General features: G+C 39.9%; 1 protein-coding gene across 3 annotated transcripts in view; it reads left to right on the top strand.

The window, feature by feature from the left end:
- Nucleotides 1-740: 740 nt before the first annotated feature.
- Nucleotides 741-13,121, top strand: part of SCML2 (Scm polycomb group protein like 2) — a 68,340-nt gene continuing 55,959 nt past the window's right edge. For all 3 annotated transcript variants that reach the window (XM_020789160.3, XM_020789159.3, XM_020789158.3), the window contains exons 1-2: nt 741-877; nt 11,737-11,845. In XM_020789160.3, coding sequence (XP_020644819.3) covers nt 11,824-11,845 — 22 coding nt within the window. In that variant the 5' untranslated portion in view covers nt 741-877; nt 11,737-11,823. The remainder of the gene's footprint in view (nt 878-11,736; nt 11,846-13,121) is intronic.

Genomic DNA, 13,121 nt, shown 5'->3' with positions numbered 1-13,121 from the left:
AAAGAAATGCTTGAATTACGTGGACCTGTTCCTGAGCCACTGGGAACGATCACCCATTTTAGACCCAAAAAAGAGAGACTTCTTCCACATCCCTTTACTAATTTGCGTTCTGCCAGGATTAGGGAAAGGGCCTCAGTATTTCTTTCCAGGAATTGCACGTTTTCTTTTCAGAACTTTTAATGTGATTTATGATTGGCAAGCATTTCTTTTGTAGAAACATTTTTTTCGGTTTGGAGAGTAGCTGCTCTATAGCTGTTTCTTTTTGCCTTGATCCGTTTTCGGATTTTCGTATAATACTGACTCATTAGAATATCAATAGCATTACGTATTAGTATATTGCATGCATGATGCAATGCTGCTGCTACTATACAGTACTAGAAAGCCTTTATTATTTCAGGTAGTATTCCCAGAAATGATCTGTTTAAAAGCTTCGGGGCACCCAAACAAGCAGTGTCCAGATACTGTCCGGTCTTGGTGACGGGGGTGGGGTGGGGATGTGCTTTCTCATATTCCAGGGCTGTGGTGTTGTGTTAACTGTTTACGCGCCCTCTCCCCGGAACGGCAAGTGCACAGGAGTCACCTCCTGTGGGCGTGGATAGCCGCCCAAATACGTTGCCTCACTCGCGGCCGGTGGGGGGGGGGCGTATGGTGGTAACGGCGGCGGCGGCGGGTGAACCGCCGCCACCCCCCGCCCCCTTGTCAGTGGGCTGTGAAGGGAGGACTCGGAGGCGGAGGGAAGCCCCCAGTGCTGCTGCCGGGCATGCGCGGCGCCCCAGGAACATGGCGGAGGCGGCGGCGTGAATCCAGGCGACCGGGGCAGTGCGCAGCTGACAGACACGCGAGCCGCGCGGAGGGACCGGCGGTTCCCTTCGCTCGGGTGAGTGCCGAGGTCCCCCGGGAGGAGGTTTCGCGCCGCGTCGGGGCCGTTCAGGGACCCCCCTCCCCTTCGGTTCTCTCTGGCGAGGAAGACAAGGAGGCAATGCCGGAGCCTCCTCCTCCTCCTCCCCCCTTTGCCGCCACCTTAGACGCCTCTCTCTCTCTTTTTTTTTTTTCCGCCCTGCTGCTGCTCTCGCTCTCCCGGGTCCCGGGCTCGGAAGCGCGGGGAGTAGAAAGCGAAGAGGCGCCGGCACCGGCGTGTGTAAGCGGGCGCCTCCGTGCAGAGACAGGCGGCTGGTTGTCCCGCTGCTTTCGTCCGGAGCCTCGGCGAGCCCCTCGGGGGTCTCCCTTGGCGGGTTGGGCTGAGAAAGGGAAGCCGCTCTCCTTCCCATCCCACTCCGGTCTCCCCGAGCTGCTGCTGCTGCTGCCGCCGCCTGGCCTCTCCCGCCCCCTCCGCCCCTCTGGTCCCAGTGCAGTTTTTGCAGCCCGCGCTCTCTGTCTCGCTCTCTCCCTCCCCCCCCCTCCGCGCCAGTTATTTACAGTAGTTTTTTTTTACGGGTTTGTCTTGTGAAGGGAGCAGAGTTTTCTTCTGACCCCCATCAACCCACTTAGAAAGGGCGCTTCCTCCCCGCTCCGCCTTCCCTTTTCTAAATACTGGTGTCCACCTTTCTTGGGATCAAAAGGCGAGGGAGGGGAAGGGAAAGGGGAAATTGCATTCCTCTTTGGGGAGAGGCAGGAGGAGGAGGAGGAGGAGGTGGTGGTGGTGGTGGGAGATCTTGCAAGGGGAGCTAACCCTGCGTTTAGCCAGGGGGCATGGCAGGTCTCTCTCTCTCTCTCTCTTACTCTTACTTCCGCGCTCCCTCTCTGGAAGGCCCCCTAGGTTTAGGCTAGCAGAGAGACTGCAGGAATTGTATTGCTCCGGCTAGGGATGCATGGAGATTCCTGGTGATCTTGAGAGAGAGAGAGAGATTTCAAGATCAGCAGGCATACAGAAGATAGAAACACAAACACTTCTGACTATATATACATATACATACTCGCATATACATATATATATACATATATACTGTATATGTTTTTGTGTTTTTTTTAACTTTACGGGGAAACCCTCGCGCCTCCTGGCTAGAGTGGAGCCATCGGAGCTGGCGTGTTAGCCCAAGGCGGGGAGAAATCAAGCCACCCACCCCCGCCGCCCCCGTTTGGGTTGCCGCCGCTGGCACAAGTTTGAACTTCGGCAGAAACAGGGAGGGAGTCTTGGGGTGGGGTGGGGAGAGCAGGAGAGAGAGAGAGAGGCGATCTTTCGGGGTCAGGGCATAGACACCCTCTGAGATGACACAGATGGCGTTTCTGTGCGCCATCCGCCCAAGCCCCGGTGCATTTGGGGCTTGAGGGCTGGCGCTGGCACGTCGGGACTGTGCGCGCCTTGTTCTTTCTGCCTTTGGTGTGGAGCGTTTGACAGGAGCGTAGTTGGAAGACACACCTCCTTGAACTGTGTGGCTTTCCCCAGGCCGATCCTCCTCCTCGAGTTAGGAGGAGTGGCGCCTAAAAACTCCCTCGCTCAAGGACCGGCTGCAGCTGCCATCGATCTAGGGCGGCAGGAGGCAGCTTGAGCCGGACAGATGGGCACTCGAGGAGGAGAGCGGATGATGTGCGTCGCGTCCCATCCTGTCCCCAACGAATCGCTCGCCCTGCACTTGTGCCTTCCCGTTCCTTTCAACTCAGGCCGAACCACAGCCCCCTTTCCTCAGACAACAGGGCTTGGCCTAGAAATGCCCGTAAGGACGGGTGGGGAGCCGATTGTCAGAACAACACTCTTCTGCTGAGATGCAGGTTGTGCCCAGGAATTCTTCTCAATGAAGCTTCAGGAAATATATCTTACTCTTGACTTTTGTTTGTTTTGTATTAGGAAAAAATAGAATAACTCCTCATAAACACCCTTTTCTTAGAAAGTCAGCCCCAGTTCATTTCCTCAAGATCAGTTGGTTAAGACGGCTGTCCAATCCTAGGTGTTTTTTCTCAGAAGAAAATCCTGTTGAGTTGTTGGGTCTTTAACTGTAGCCCAATCCACATTTGGGTGGAGTAAGCCTCATAGAATATAGGGCCCACCTACTGAGGAAACAAGCATAAGATCGTGATGTAAGGTTATAATCCTAAAAACACACAGCGAGTTATCAACAGCCCGGCTTAAGCCTCACTTTATAGAATGGCTCTGTATGCATGCTTTGTATGGCAGCCTAAGTCAGCTATACTATATTACAGTATATGGAGTATTGTAAGCCCCTTGAAATCCATTGGACAGTTCTTTGAATACACCTGTCTAATACTGTGCTTAAAAATTTAAAGGATAATAAACACCGAAGATGAAAAAAACACAATACCTTGCTACAACTTTTTAAAAAATAGATTTATTACGGCAAGCATGCTGAATATAGGTTTTTGTGTGTGTTATAATCTATCACGCTGAAATGTTTATATTGAAATTGATAGAACTACTGCAGAGTAAATGGTTTGTAACTTTAAAATACAAATGAAAAAATGTTAAAAAAATCAAATGTTTAAAGTTTTTTTTGTATATGAAGGCAGATACACTGTGATTGTGTTTGATCCTAACTGCTTCTCTTTGAAATGCTGAACACTAGTTTATTTAGGAGAACACTTAGAATATATTTATAATTGTAATGTAAAAGAACACAGAACTGTGACTGTGCACTGTAAATCCATTATCCTATAAATAACAATGCAAGCTAGAGAAGTGTTAGTACTTAAACTCCATTAATTTCCCTTAAATTATGGGTAATTTAATTTTCTGTGGCTTGTACCTAGATACAGGGAAATAAGCATGATGAGAGTGACAGAGTGTTGCATTTAGGTGGTAAAGTATGAGTGAAATGTATTTTCCAGAGAGGTGCTTATAATTTTTTGATACTGTAAATCAGGTTGCAGATGCTGTAGATCAAGTCTGAAATTCAGCTTTGATAGTCTAAGAATATTTTGTGAATTAGCCATTACCCATAACTCAGCAAATTGAAGCACAGATAGCAGCATGGTAGTAATTAAGTGAGACCTTGGTTTATGTAGCCACATTTCATGCTTGATTAAGCTTCAGTAATAAAAAGAACTTCCATGTGTGTTTCTTTTCTAAATGGTTGCTTATTGTAGCTTGAAACATAGTAATGTCTGTCATCCTGCCATCACATGTTCCTAAATATTGAATTAGCTACCTAAAGAAGAGTTCATTAGCAGTTATTTAACATCACCTAAGAACAAAGGGGGATGAAATGTTTGCATTAGTAATACTTCAGGTTTGATGTAGTAACTTGGATAATAATGCGTAACAGTAGAACAGATTTTTTTAAAACCAGAAAACACATTTTGTAGTTATTTGATATTTATGCACTAATGTTAAGAAGTATGTTTTAAAAGTTGTGATGGCCACTAGTGACTATTGTCTCAGCTGAATATCTTGTTCATCACTTCCAGGTATTTGAGAGATACAAATCCATGCATTAAAATATTGTAAACAAATGAACATTTACAGGTAGCCAGAAAGAGTGCACTGCACTGAAGGATCCATAAGCTTGATGTGGTCCATTTCCTGATTATGAACTTTTATTTGATTCTGCAGCATCTTATCATTTATAGACAAATTCATTGACAAATTCACCCTGATAACAATGAGATTGTTCATTGTTATCAGGGTGAATAGTAATGCCAAGACAGCAATTCGTAAAAAATAAAGATAAGTGGTATTACAAAGATACCTTAAACAGAAAAAATAACCCACCCTGGTGACAGAAACTTCACTGTAGTTAGCAAATTGTCTCCTCCTTAAATTTAGTCCTGTTCAGATATTTTGATGCAGAAATGAAGGTTCCAGTCAGCATGAATGTCCTGATTCATTATAGCATAATGGATAGAATGATGGACTAAGACTCTGGAGATGAGGGTTCAAATCCCTGCTGAGCCATGGAAACTCACAGTGGGAGTGGAACTGGTAAAACCACTCCTTAAATATTTCACTTATCTTGAAAGCTCTATTAAGGTTACTGTAACTCAGTTCTGACTTGACAGCACTTAACAACAGCAATCTGTTGCTGCCGTGTCAATGCTCTCATATACAGGAGAACCTGGACGAAGATTGTAGATGAAAGTAGGTGCCCTTGATGTCATTGAGATTTACTTCAGTTTAATAGGTTCTGCATTACAGTGAGAAATACCTCTGCCAAATCCACTTACATTTACACTTTTGGTTTGACCCATAAATGGTAACAGACAAAAAAAAAAAAATATTTCCTACAGGGAAAACTTTGGCAAATGGTTTATTCATGATCTCTAAGGGATGATTCATTAATACTATTGATACATTCCTTGTCTCTCCCCCAGTTGTAGTGTAGTCATTTTCAAATGGTGTCATTTCAGAAGTACAACACAAGTTGGAACTTGGCAATGTTACAAGCAGCAACTTCTTGGTCTGTTTTTCATGAAGTGGAGCTTGCCACCACAATATTCTGGTTGAATTTAGAAGATGCCCACCTTGGGTATTTCCCAAACTTGATTTATATACAGTAATTAACATTTCAGAGTTGATTTGAACATTTACCTGCAAAAAGAAATGCTGCACAAAATGGAGAAGGTGAGCGGGTTTAGTGAAGCTGGTTGAAGTACTTTTATTACATATTTAAATAGTTCCAACCTGTATTTTTTGAGTCAAATAGGGTAGGGCCAGTATCATTTGGAATGAGATGCTTTCTCTCATTTTGCAAGACATAAAAGACTGTCTGTTTTCTGTTTCTTCCTTTCCCAGAATATTCTCTCCAGCAATATTCTCTCCTTTCCCACAATATTCTCTCACTTTTATATAAGAAAATAAAAATGTTGGGCATGAAAATGAAACTAGTAGGTAAAAGTCCCTAGAGATTCTTGTGCAGGCTTCTCTAAAAGGAATGAGACCTTCCAAAACTCACTCATTTCAGTGGGATTTCAAGGTTTTGTTTTAATTTGTTGTGCTATCTTGTGTCCTAAAGGCACAAAGCATCTAGGATTTTTCCAAGTCTGATTCCTTGAGTTCAGAAATCTCTTTGAGATGTATATATATACTTCATCTTTTCTCTTTGAAGTCATAAGCAAGTAAACCACTGAAGACTGAAGTCTTCATTAAATTATGTGGCTGAATATTTAAATTTTTAAAACCTACTGATGTATTTTTAACTAAATAAAGACAAATATGAATCTCTTGACTAGAGGGTGTCCCCTTGCCACACAAAACACAATTCTTTTGATATTTCAGTGATCCTAATTTGCATGTTGAGTTGCAGAAAATGTGACACACATTTTCGGAATGTAAAAGAATATGACTGCAAATTACAAGTGCTCAAATATAGGTTTCAGTTCTCAAATTAAATGTTTGCTTTCATATAATAGAAGTATAGTACAGTTATGTTAGTGGCTGATTACCTGTGTTATTAATATAAATAATACCTGTTATGAAACTGTTTCAAAGGCTGATGATTTAGTTAAACTATGGGCATGTTCTGTTGAGAGAAAATAATTAGGCCAAGTCAGGTTTTTACGAAGCTTTAATATGACATTCTGCATCTCAGTGGCAGGAAAATGCATGAAGAAAGACTGAGGATATTTTGCTTGTTGCTCAGTATATCATTTCCTTTTATTTCAGTGGGAATACTGAACTCTCATGGAATTATGGGTGGGATTTTTAATATTTAATGGTAAATCAATGCTAAATATATTCCATTCTCATTCACCTCTGGTTGTCTTACAGTGAGATTGCTTACCTGCAAGGACTTTGAAATTACATTCGCTCACACGCAACATTTACTAGACATATGAATATCAATATTATGTTTCAGGTGTGTCCCCAGATTTAAAGTTAATCAGTGGTAGCAGAAGTACATGAGAGTTGTTTTGCATGGAAAAAGAAGTAAATAAAGCATGGTGTATGAGCCAGAATTCAGCCTCAGTAAACTTATTTTAAAGTAAACTTTAAAGTTTAAATTTTAAAGTAAACTTCAGCTGATTTCCCCTCCATATATGGCTTAGTTTTTTTACATATATATTTCTGTAGATGTTTGTTTTGTATAACCCGTATTAAAGCAACGCTTCATCTGGACTCTAATTTTTCTACACACTTACATTGGAGGAAGTCTTACTGAACTCAATACAGCTTTGGTTTTAAATAAACATGTATCAGTTTGAATTAGTTGTGCCACATCTTTCCTGGGAAACCATTATAGCGGTTTTAAAAGTACTGTGTCATTATTTTCAGTGGCACAAAGTGGTGGTTAAAAGGAAAAATGGATCACTTGTGGATTTTAGGTTATGTGACATTTAGGGGAGAAAATCTGAGTTATATCACAGAATCCTTTGCTTTCTAAAGACAATCTGGTAACATCTAAAAACAACCCAAACAAGAGTGTTGTGTTTGTTTCAGGGAAGCAGTTCTGTGATCTGGGGCAGCAACAGAAAATTGCTTCTATAGTACACCCTCCCAAGTGTCATTTCCTGATGAGAACAAGTGTCCCACTGACAATTTAGGGAACTCGTGAGCATGCCTGAGGGAAGGTGTTCAATTTGATGGAGCCTCGTAGTATTTCTTCCAGGCATATTTGTTACTAACATCTTTTCATTGAATTGGATAATTTAATGCACTATTAAAATTTAGATTAAGATTAAGGATTATTTTTGATATGTACATATTTATTTTAGAGAATTCAGGGCAATGTATAGGAAACTATTTCATCTTTTTTCCCTTATGTCAGCCTTGTGAGGGTAGGTTAACACGAGAGACTGACTTCACCATAGCCACTCAATGAGTTCCTTGACTTAGTATGGTTTTCAAGAGATACCTCTGATCCAAGTCAATCCTAGTGTCCATTGTATCACACTAGCCATCATTTAAAATCTGCATTTGACTAGAGTACTTGGTGTTCTTGTTCTTTTTCTGAATAAATAGCACTTTTTCTTTCTTAACTTGCAGGACACCCAAGGATGTGTCCAATTCTAATTCCATCTAGAGTAGAACTACTGGGATAGAACAGACTTGTTAGTCAGGATTAATGGAAATCGCATGTATTTCAATGGCTCTACTCTAGTTGGAACTAAAATTGAGTTTAGCCCTAGATCGACTTATTTGAAGTCAGTGAGAAAATCCAAAGAAGTGAAAAATGGTTACCAAACTGAAGCCGGTTATTTTGAACTATATGCAGCTGAGACTATGTTAATATAGGTAATAATTATTACTTACTTCTTTAGTTGTCCTTATTTGTCTAATTGAAACTATAATTCTAAGTTTCAAAAGTAGCTGTTGTTTATAATTTTTGCATAGATAAGTGTTTATGAATTTCTGCATCTTCATCAAAATCAGGCTCATTTGTGCAGTTATCAAGATGGTCAGCTTTATAGTGGAAGCACCAAAAATATGTAGGCTTTTAACAGAATTTGTTTACACGGAGTGCACAAGTAATAATGTAAAATTACTACTTGAATGGAATAGCTTTTTATAGATGAAATGCCACTGTTTGTCAACCAGCTGAAAGACTATCCACATACCTTTCAACATACATGCCTATAAAACTTTGGCTATGTTCTTCAGTTGCAGTTTGATTCTGCTCAGAACATTCTTTTGTCCTTATGTGTAAACTGATCAGATCTGTACTGTTATGGTATAGAACTAATTTAAGAGGTCATATTTATAAAGCCAAATTACTTTAGATGGCTTTGTTTTGATTGCTGAATAAAATGCAAGGTTCAGATGTTTTATAAGAATGGAACAAGGGGAAGGTAATTCTGAGCTGTAAAACCAAATTGATTCAGTCATATAACAGCACATTTTAACAATTTGTTAAGTGACTAGTAGTTTTAAAAGAAAGTCTTAAACAACCTTCTTATTGAAACTGCAAAGTTTCAGAATAATATATTTTAAAATAGTAATTTAAAAAAGCTGAATTGAGGTTTACATCAGACTTTATCATACCCTGATCATAGAATTTGGAAATATATTCTTTAGTTTAAGATCACACTGTTGGGCTTAATGCCTCACTATTTGTTTGTTCTCACTCTTAGGCAGTATCCTTATGGCTCAAATACTGTGAATATTTTGAAAGATCACATAAAACAACAGTAACCAAGCAAATGTATTTTAAAATGGATTGCATTTTCAGAAAATGAGAAGACGAGAAAGAAGCAGCATGCATTTGAAATGTTGGGGTAGTTGTGTTGGGCATAGGACAATTTTTGAAATTCGTATAGTAACAGTAGCCTTACCAGGTTTATGTAAAGGATACAGACATAAATAGCTATTAAATCAACATTATGACTAGATATTTCATTTACACTGTTGTGATTATAGATGTTGCATTGTAATTATTATCTGATAGTTGGGAAGCCAGTGATCCCCGGTCATAGCATGGAAGTGAAAACTGGAATTCTGGCCAAACTTTGTAAGTTGCTAAACATTATCTGCATATTGGCTACCTTTATTCTTTTAGACTGTGTTGCTATATGAGCAGGCAGTTATGAATTTTAGAGTAAATCTGCAAAGCACTCTGAAATACTGGAATTCTTTTATGTGTTTCTAACAGGCAGTTCAGTGGCTGAGTGGGAGGATTATCACTACTCGGATGGTATCTTTATTACAGTGCAGTCTGGTGGCTAGAACACCAACAAAAACAAAAGATAAAGCCCATATACTTTAAAAGTAGTCTGCACATAAAGGGGGCACTTAGCTCAGCATCACCTTTCATAGTTTATTGCTGGCAAAGGAGTGGCTTTGAGACGGGTTTTAACTTCAGTGGCTATATGTGATGTTCCTCATTTGCTTTCATTTGAATGGATTTTCATTTTTTTACTGGATGTTGTAGCAATGTGTTATGTGCTGCTTCTGTTTATGTGCTCTTGGTAGTACTCATGTAACATATGTGGTAGGTTATAAGTTCAAAGTACACTTGCAAACATTCAGCAGATTTTGTTAGCTGTATTAAATATCGGAGAGTTTAGACAGAACTGTCTCAGGGAACTTCATTTTATGAAAGAGACAATAGCACTTTAATATAGTTATTTAGTTTATTGCAGTATTTGTGCACTGTTTTTTCAATGGCAGCGGTTCTTAAAGTGGTATTTAAATTGCAGATAATTATTTTTTTAAACTAATCCTTTGATACCCATCTCTCTTTTTAATTACTTTGGCCAATAAATATTTAATGAAGATTAATATGTACAGAATGAAGTCTAAATAATTTATCTTAATGTATCTTAAATTATAAACAATGACAGCTATGAAAGAAAGTGACTGTTAATTTTGCATATCTTCTCACTATGAACATCTGGTTTTGTAGCACATTTAATAATATAACTTTAAAACCATTGTGTTAAGTCATAAGACACTACAGTACATGGTAAAGCATAGGCTTGCATGATAATGGAGCTGAAAATGTGATGTAGATCTGATCAAGCAATTCCCTTTAAAACTTAGGAGCAACAAAAAACAGAACAAACATTAAGATATTGTGGGACCTTCAAGACATTTATTCCAGTATGAATTTTCTTGGCTAAAGCTCATAGCTTTAATTATATTTATTTGCATTGAATTTAATTATATTTATTTATTTATATTGTTTCCTTAGCACATTATAGTAGGGTAATTTTAATAGCAGTGTAATATTAGCAGTTTGCTGAAAACTATTTGTGCACAACTTCTGCTTTAATTTGATCTGTAACTTGATTCCCACTTACATGGGAACAAATCTGACCAAATGCAGTGGGATTAACTTCTGAATAGATTTGTGTTGCTAACCCAGAAATCAAAGGGCTTCCTTCAGATTTTTCCAAGTGCATGATAACTTTTCTCTTATCATCCCCTCCCTAATGCACTGTGAAACAACTCCTCAGACACTGCTTCTGAAACTGTCCGGCTGTGTGGGAGGGTGACATGAGGTAAAGGATTTCAGTTAGAAACCACAGTTATTTGCTGTCTTGCTATAAGTGGTATCTTACCTTTGCATATGGAGTTGTTTGCATCCTTGGCATTGTTACTCAGATTTAAATCAAAATTTGGATAGGAAACTGAGAAGTGGAATGGCATTTCATCCCTTAGGGATCATCAGTTCCCTGCTCTGAATCTAGAATTAATGCATAGGAAATTATCAGAAGTAATAAAGGTTGCACATCACAAGAAGGCAGGAATAATAAATGACAACATACGTAACTCAAGAGGTACAGACATGTAAGAGAACTGGCATACAGTACTAAAGTTGACTTAAATTTTTATCTTCTGCATATTTTTGCATTGAATAAAAACGATCACTTTTCAGCTTTATTGCTGCTAGCCAAACTGTTGCAGCCATTCTTATTAATGCCAGGAAATATATTTATGAATATGAGTTGTTAAAATGCAATACTGTGTATACTGGAAGGGTAGAATTGTAGGGAAGAAACAATTCTCTTATACAGTATTCCAATGTGCTGCATCAGTTGAATTGATAACTAATATTTTTTTTCTGTTTTTACTAGCTTCTCATGCATATGAATTTCTAGGTGCAGGTTGTAGAATGTCTGCAATGGAGGGGGGTAACAAGCATTGTGTTTGAAAAGTAGGAATTGGAAACATCAGCATAACATTAGGTGTTTCAAGGGAAGGGTTACTAAAGGTTCAAAGGACGTGGATGTGAGGGGGGAGTTAGCTTTTGCTTTCAGGTGATTTAGGAGATTAGAGCTAAGGTGTAAAGCAGTTTTCTTCATCCTTTCTTAGCAGAGTTAAAAAGTAATACTTTTTCTTTTGTTTTGCTTCCAGTAGCATTATAACACAGTATTGTTTATTTGGACTAACATGCTATATTACCTCCATAGGAAACAGTTGTACCGTGAAAAAGAAGACTGAACTTCCCCTGCAAAATTTGTAGTTTTTCTGTGTGAAAGAGCATCCAGCGTTTTACCATGGGAAAAACAGCAGCTAAAGGTACGGTTGTTGAAACGGACAATAAAAGAGAAAATACTAATCCTGGAGATGGGAATTTTTAGGGGGGGTGTTTTGTTTTTTTTTGGTTGTTTTTTTTTTGACAACTCCAAAGTCTTCATCTTAAGGGCAGGACCAGGTATGAGTTCTTTGAAATATGTAATCATAAGAGAGAGCAGGCTAGTTGGTTTAGCTAGTTGGTTGCCTGTACCTTTTTAAAAAAATTATGCTCACACTATGAAAGCATGTTTCCAGCAGGCAGACTGAAGCCCTATTATGTCTTCAGAGTGTGTGCAACAAAATGAAAATACCTATACTTTCCTTATGTCTTATGAAAGTGAATTGGCTACATGCAAAATAATTGGTGCCAGCTGCAGAGTAGTTTGGTAGAAGAAACTGTTCACAGTTGCATAATGTAGAGGGGGGGGGGGGAAGAGAGAAAATTTCTGCCTTCCCATTTTGAGCTCTAGAAGCAAGTAGTGGAAGAGAAGGGTACCCAGCCGGCACTGTGCGTGGCTGTTGATTAATTAGTCACTTTTGTTGGTGTTGGTCTGTGACCGTGGAGGGAGAACCCAGCAATTGTGCACTTCAATGCACCCCCTGATTTTGCTGCTTTCGTGACTGCAGCCACACTAGACGCTGTTCCAAGTTCTCCATACAGAGCACGTTACCATAGTCTCTCGAGACTGAAGGATGCCTAGTCCAATGCACCCTGCATTTCCACTATTTCCTCCCAGTGTCTACATGTAAGGGCAGGTTTCATTCTAGCTGAAATTGTACAGTGGTGCCTTGCTTGATGAGGATAATCCATTTCAGCGAAATTGCTGTAGAGCGAAATCCTCGTCAAGCGAAATACCTGCTCGTCCAGCGAAGATCCTCCATAGGGCGGCCATTTTCGGGTGCCTGTGCAGTGAAAAATGCCTCCTAAAAACAGCGGGGAACAATTTCAAGCATCCGGTGGCCATTTTGAAAACCTGACAATCAGCTGTTTTGATTGTTCTAATACGAAGAATCGGTTCCCGAAGCAGGGAACCGATCGTCGGGAAGCGAAAAAAGCCCATTAAAACATCGTTTTGCGATTGCAAAACATCATTGTGAAGCGGATTCGTCGTCAAGTGGGGTAATCGTTAAGCGGGGCACCACTGTAGTTATTACTGAACCCCCATTGAAGATGTGGAAGTAATTTCAGTTTATTGAAAACTCCTAGAAAGGCCAGAAGTTAGGATTACCATCTTAGACTCAGCAGTCTTTTTATTTCCTGATTTTTGTTAAGTGTTCA

The sequence above is a fragment of the Pogona vitticeps genome, chromosome 3 (assembly GCF_051106095.1).
Source record: "Pogona vitticeps strain Pit_001003342236 chromosome 3, PviZW2.1, whole genome shotgun sequence".
Classification (NCBI taxonomy): Eukaryota; Metazoa; Chordata; class Lepidosauria; order Squamata; family Agamidae; genus Pogona; species Pogona vitticeps.
The sequence above is the reverse complement of the archived record's forward strand: the minus strand, read 5'-3'. Positions and strand labels throughout refer to the sequence as shown.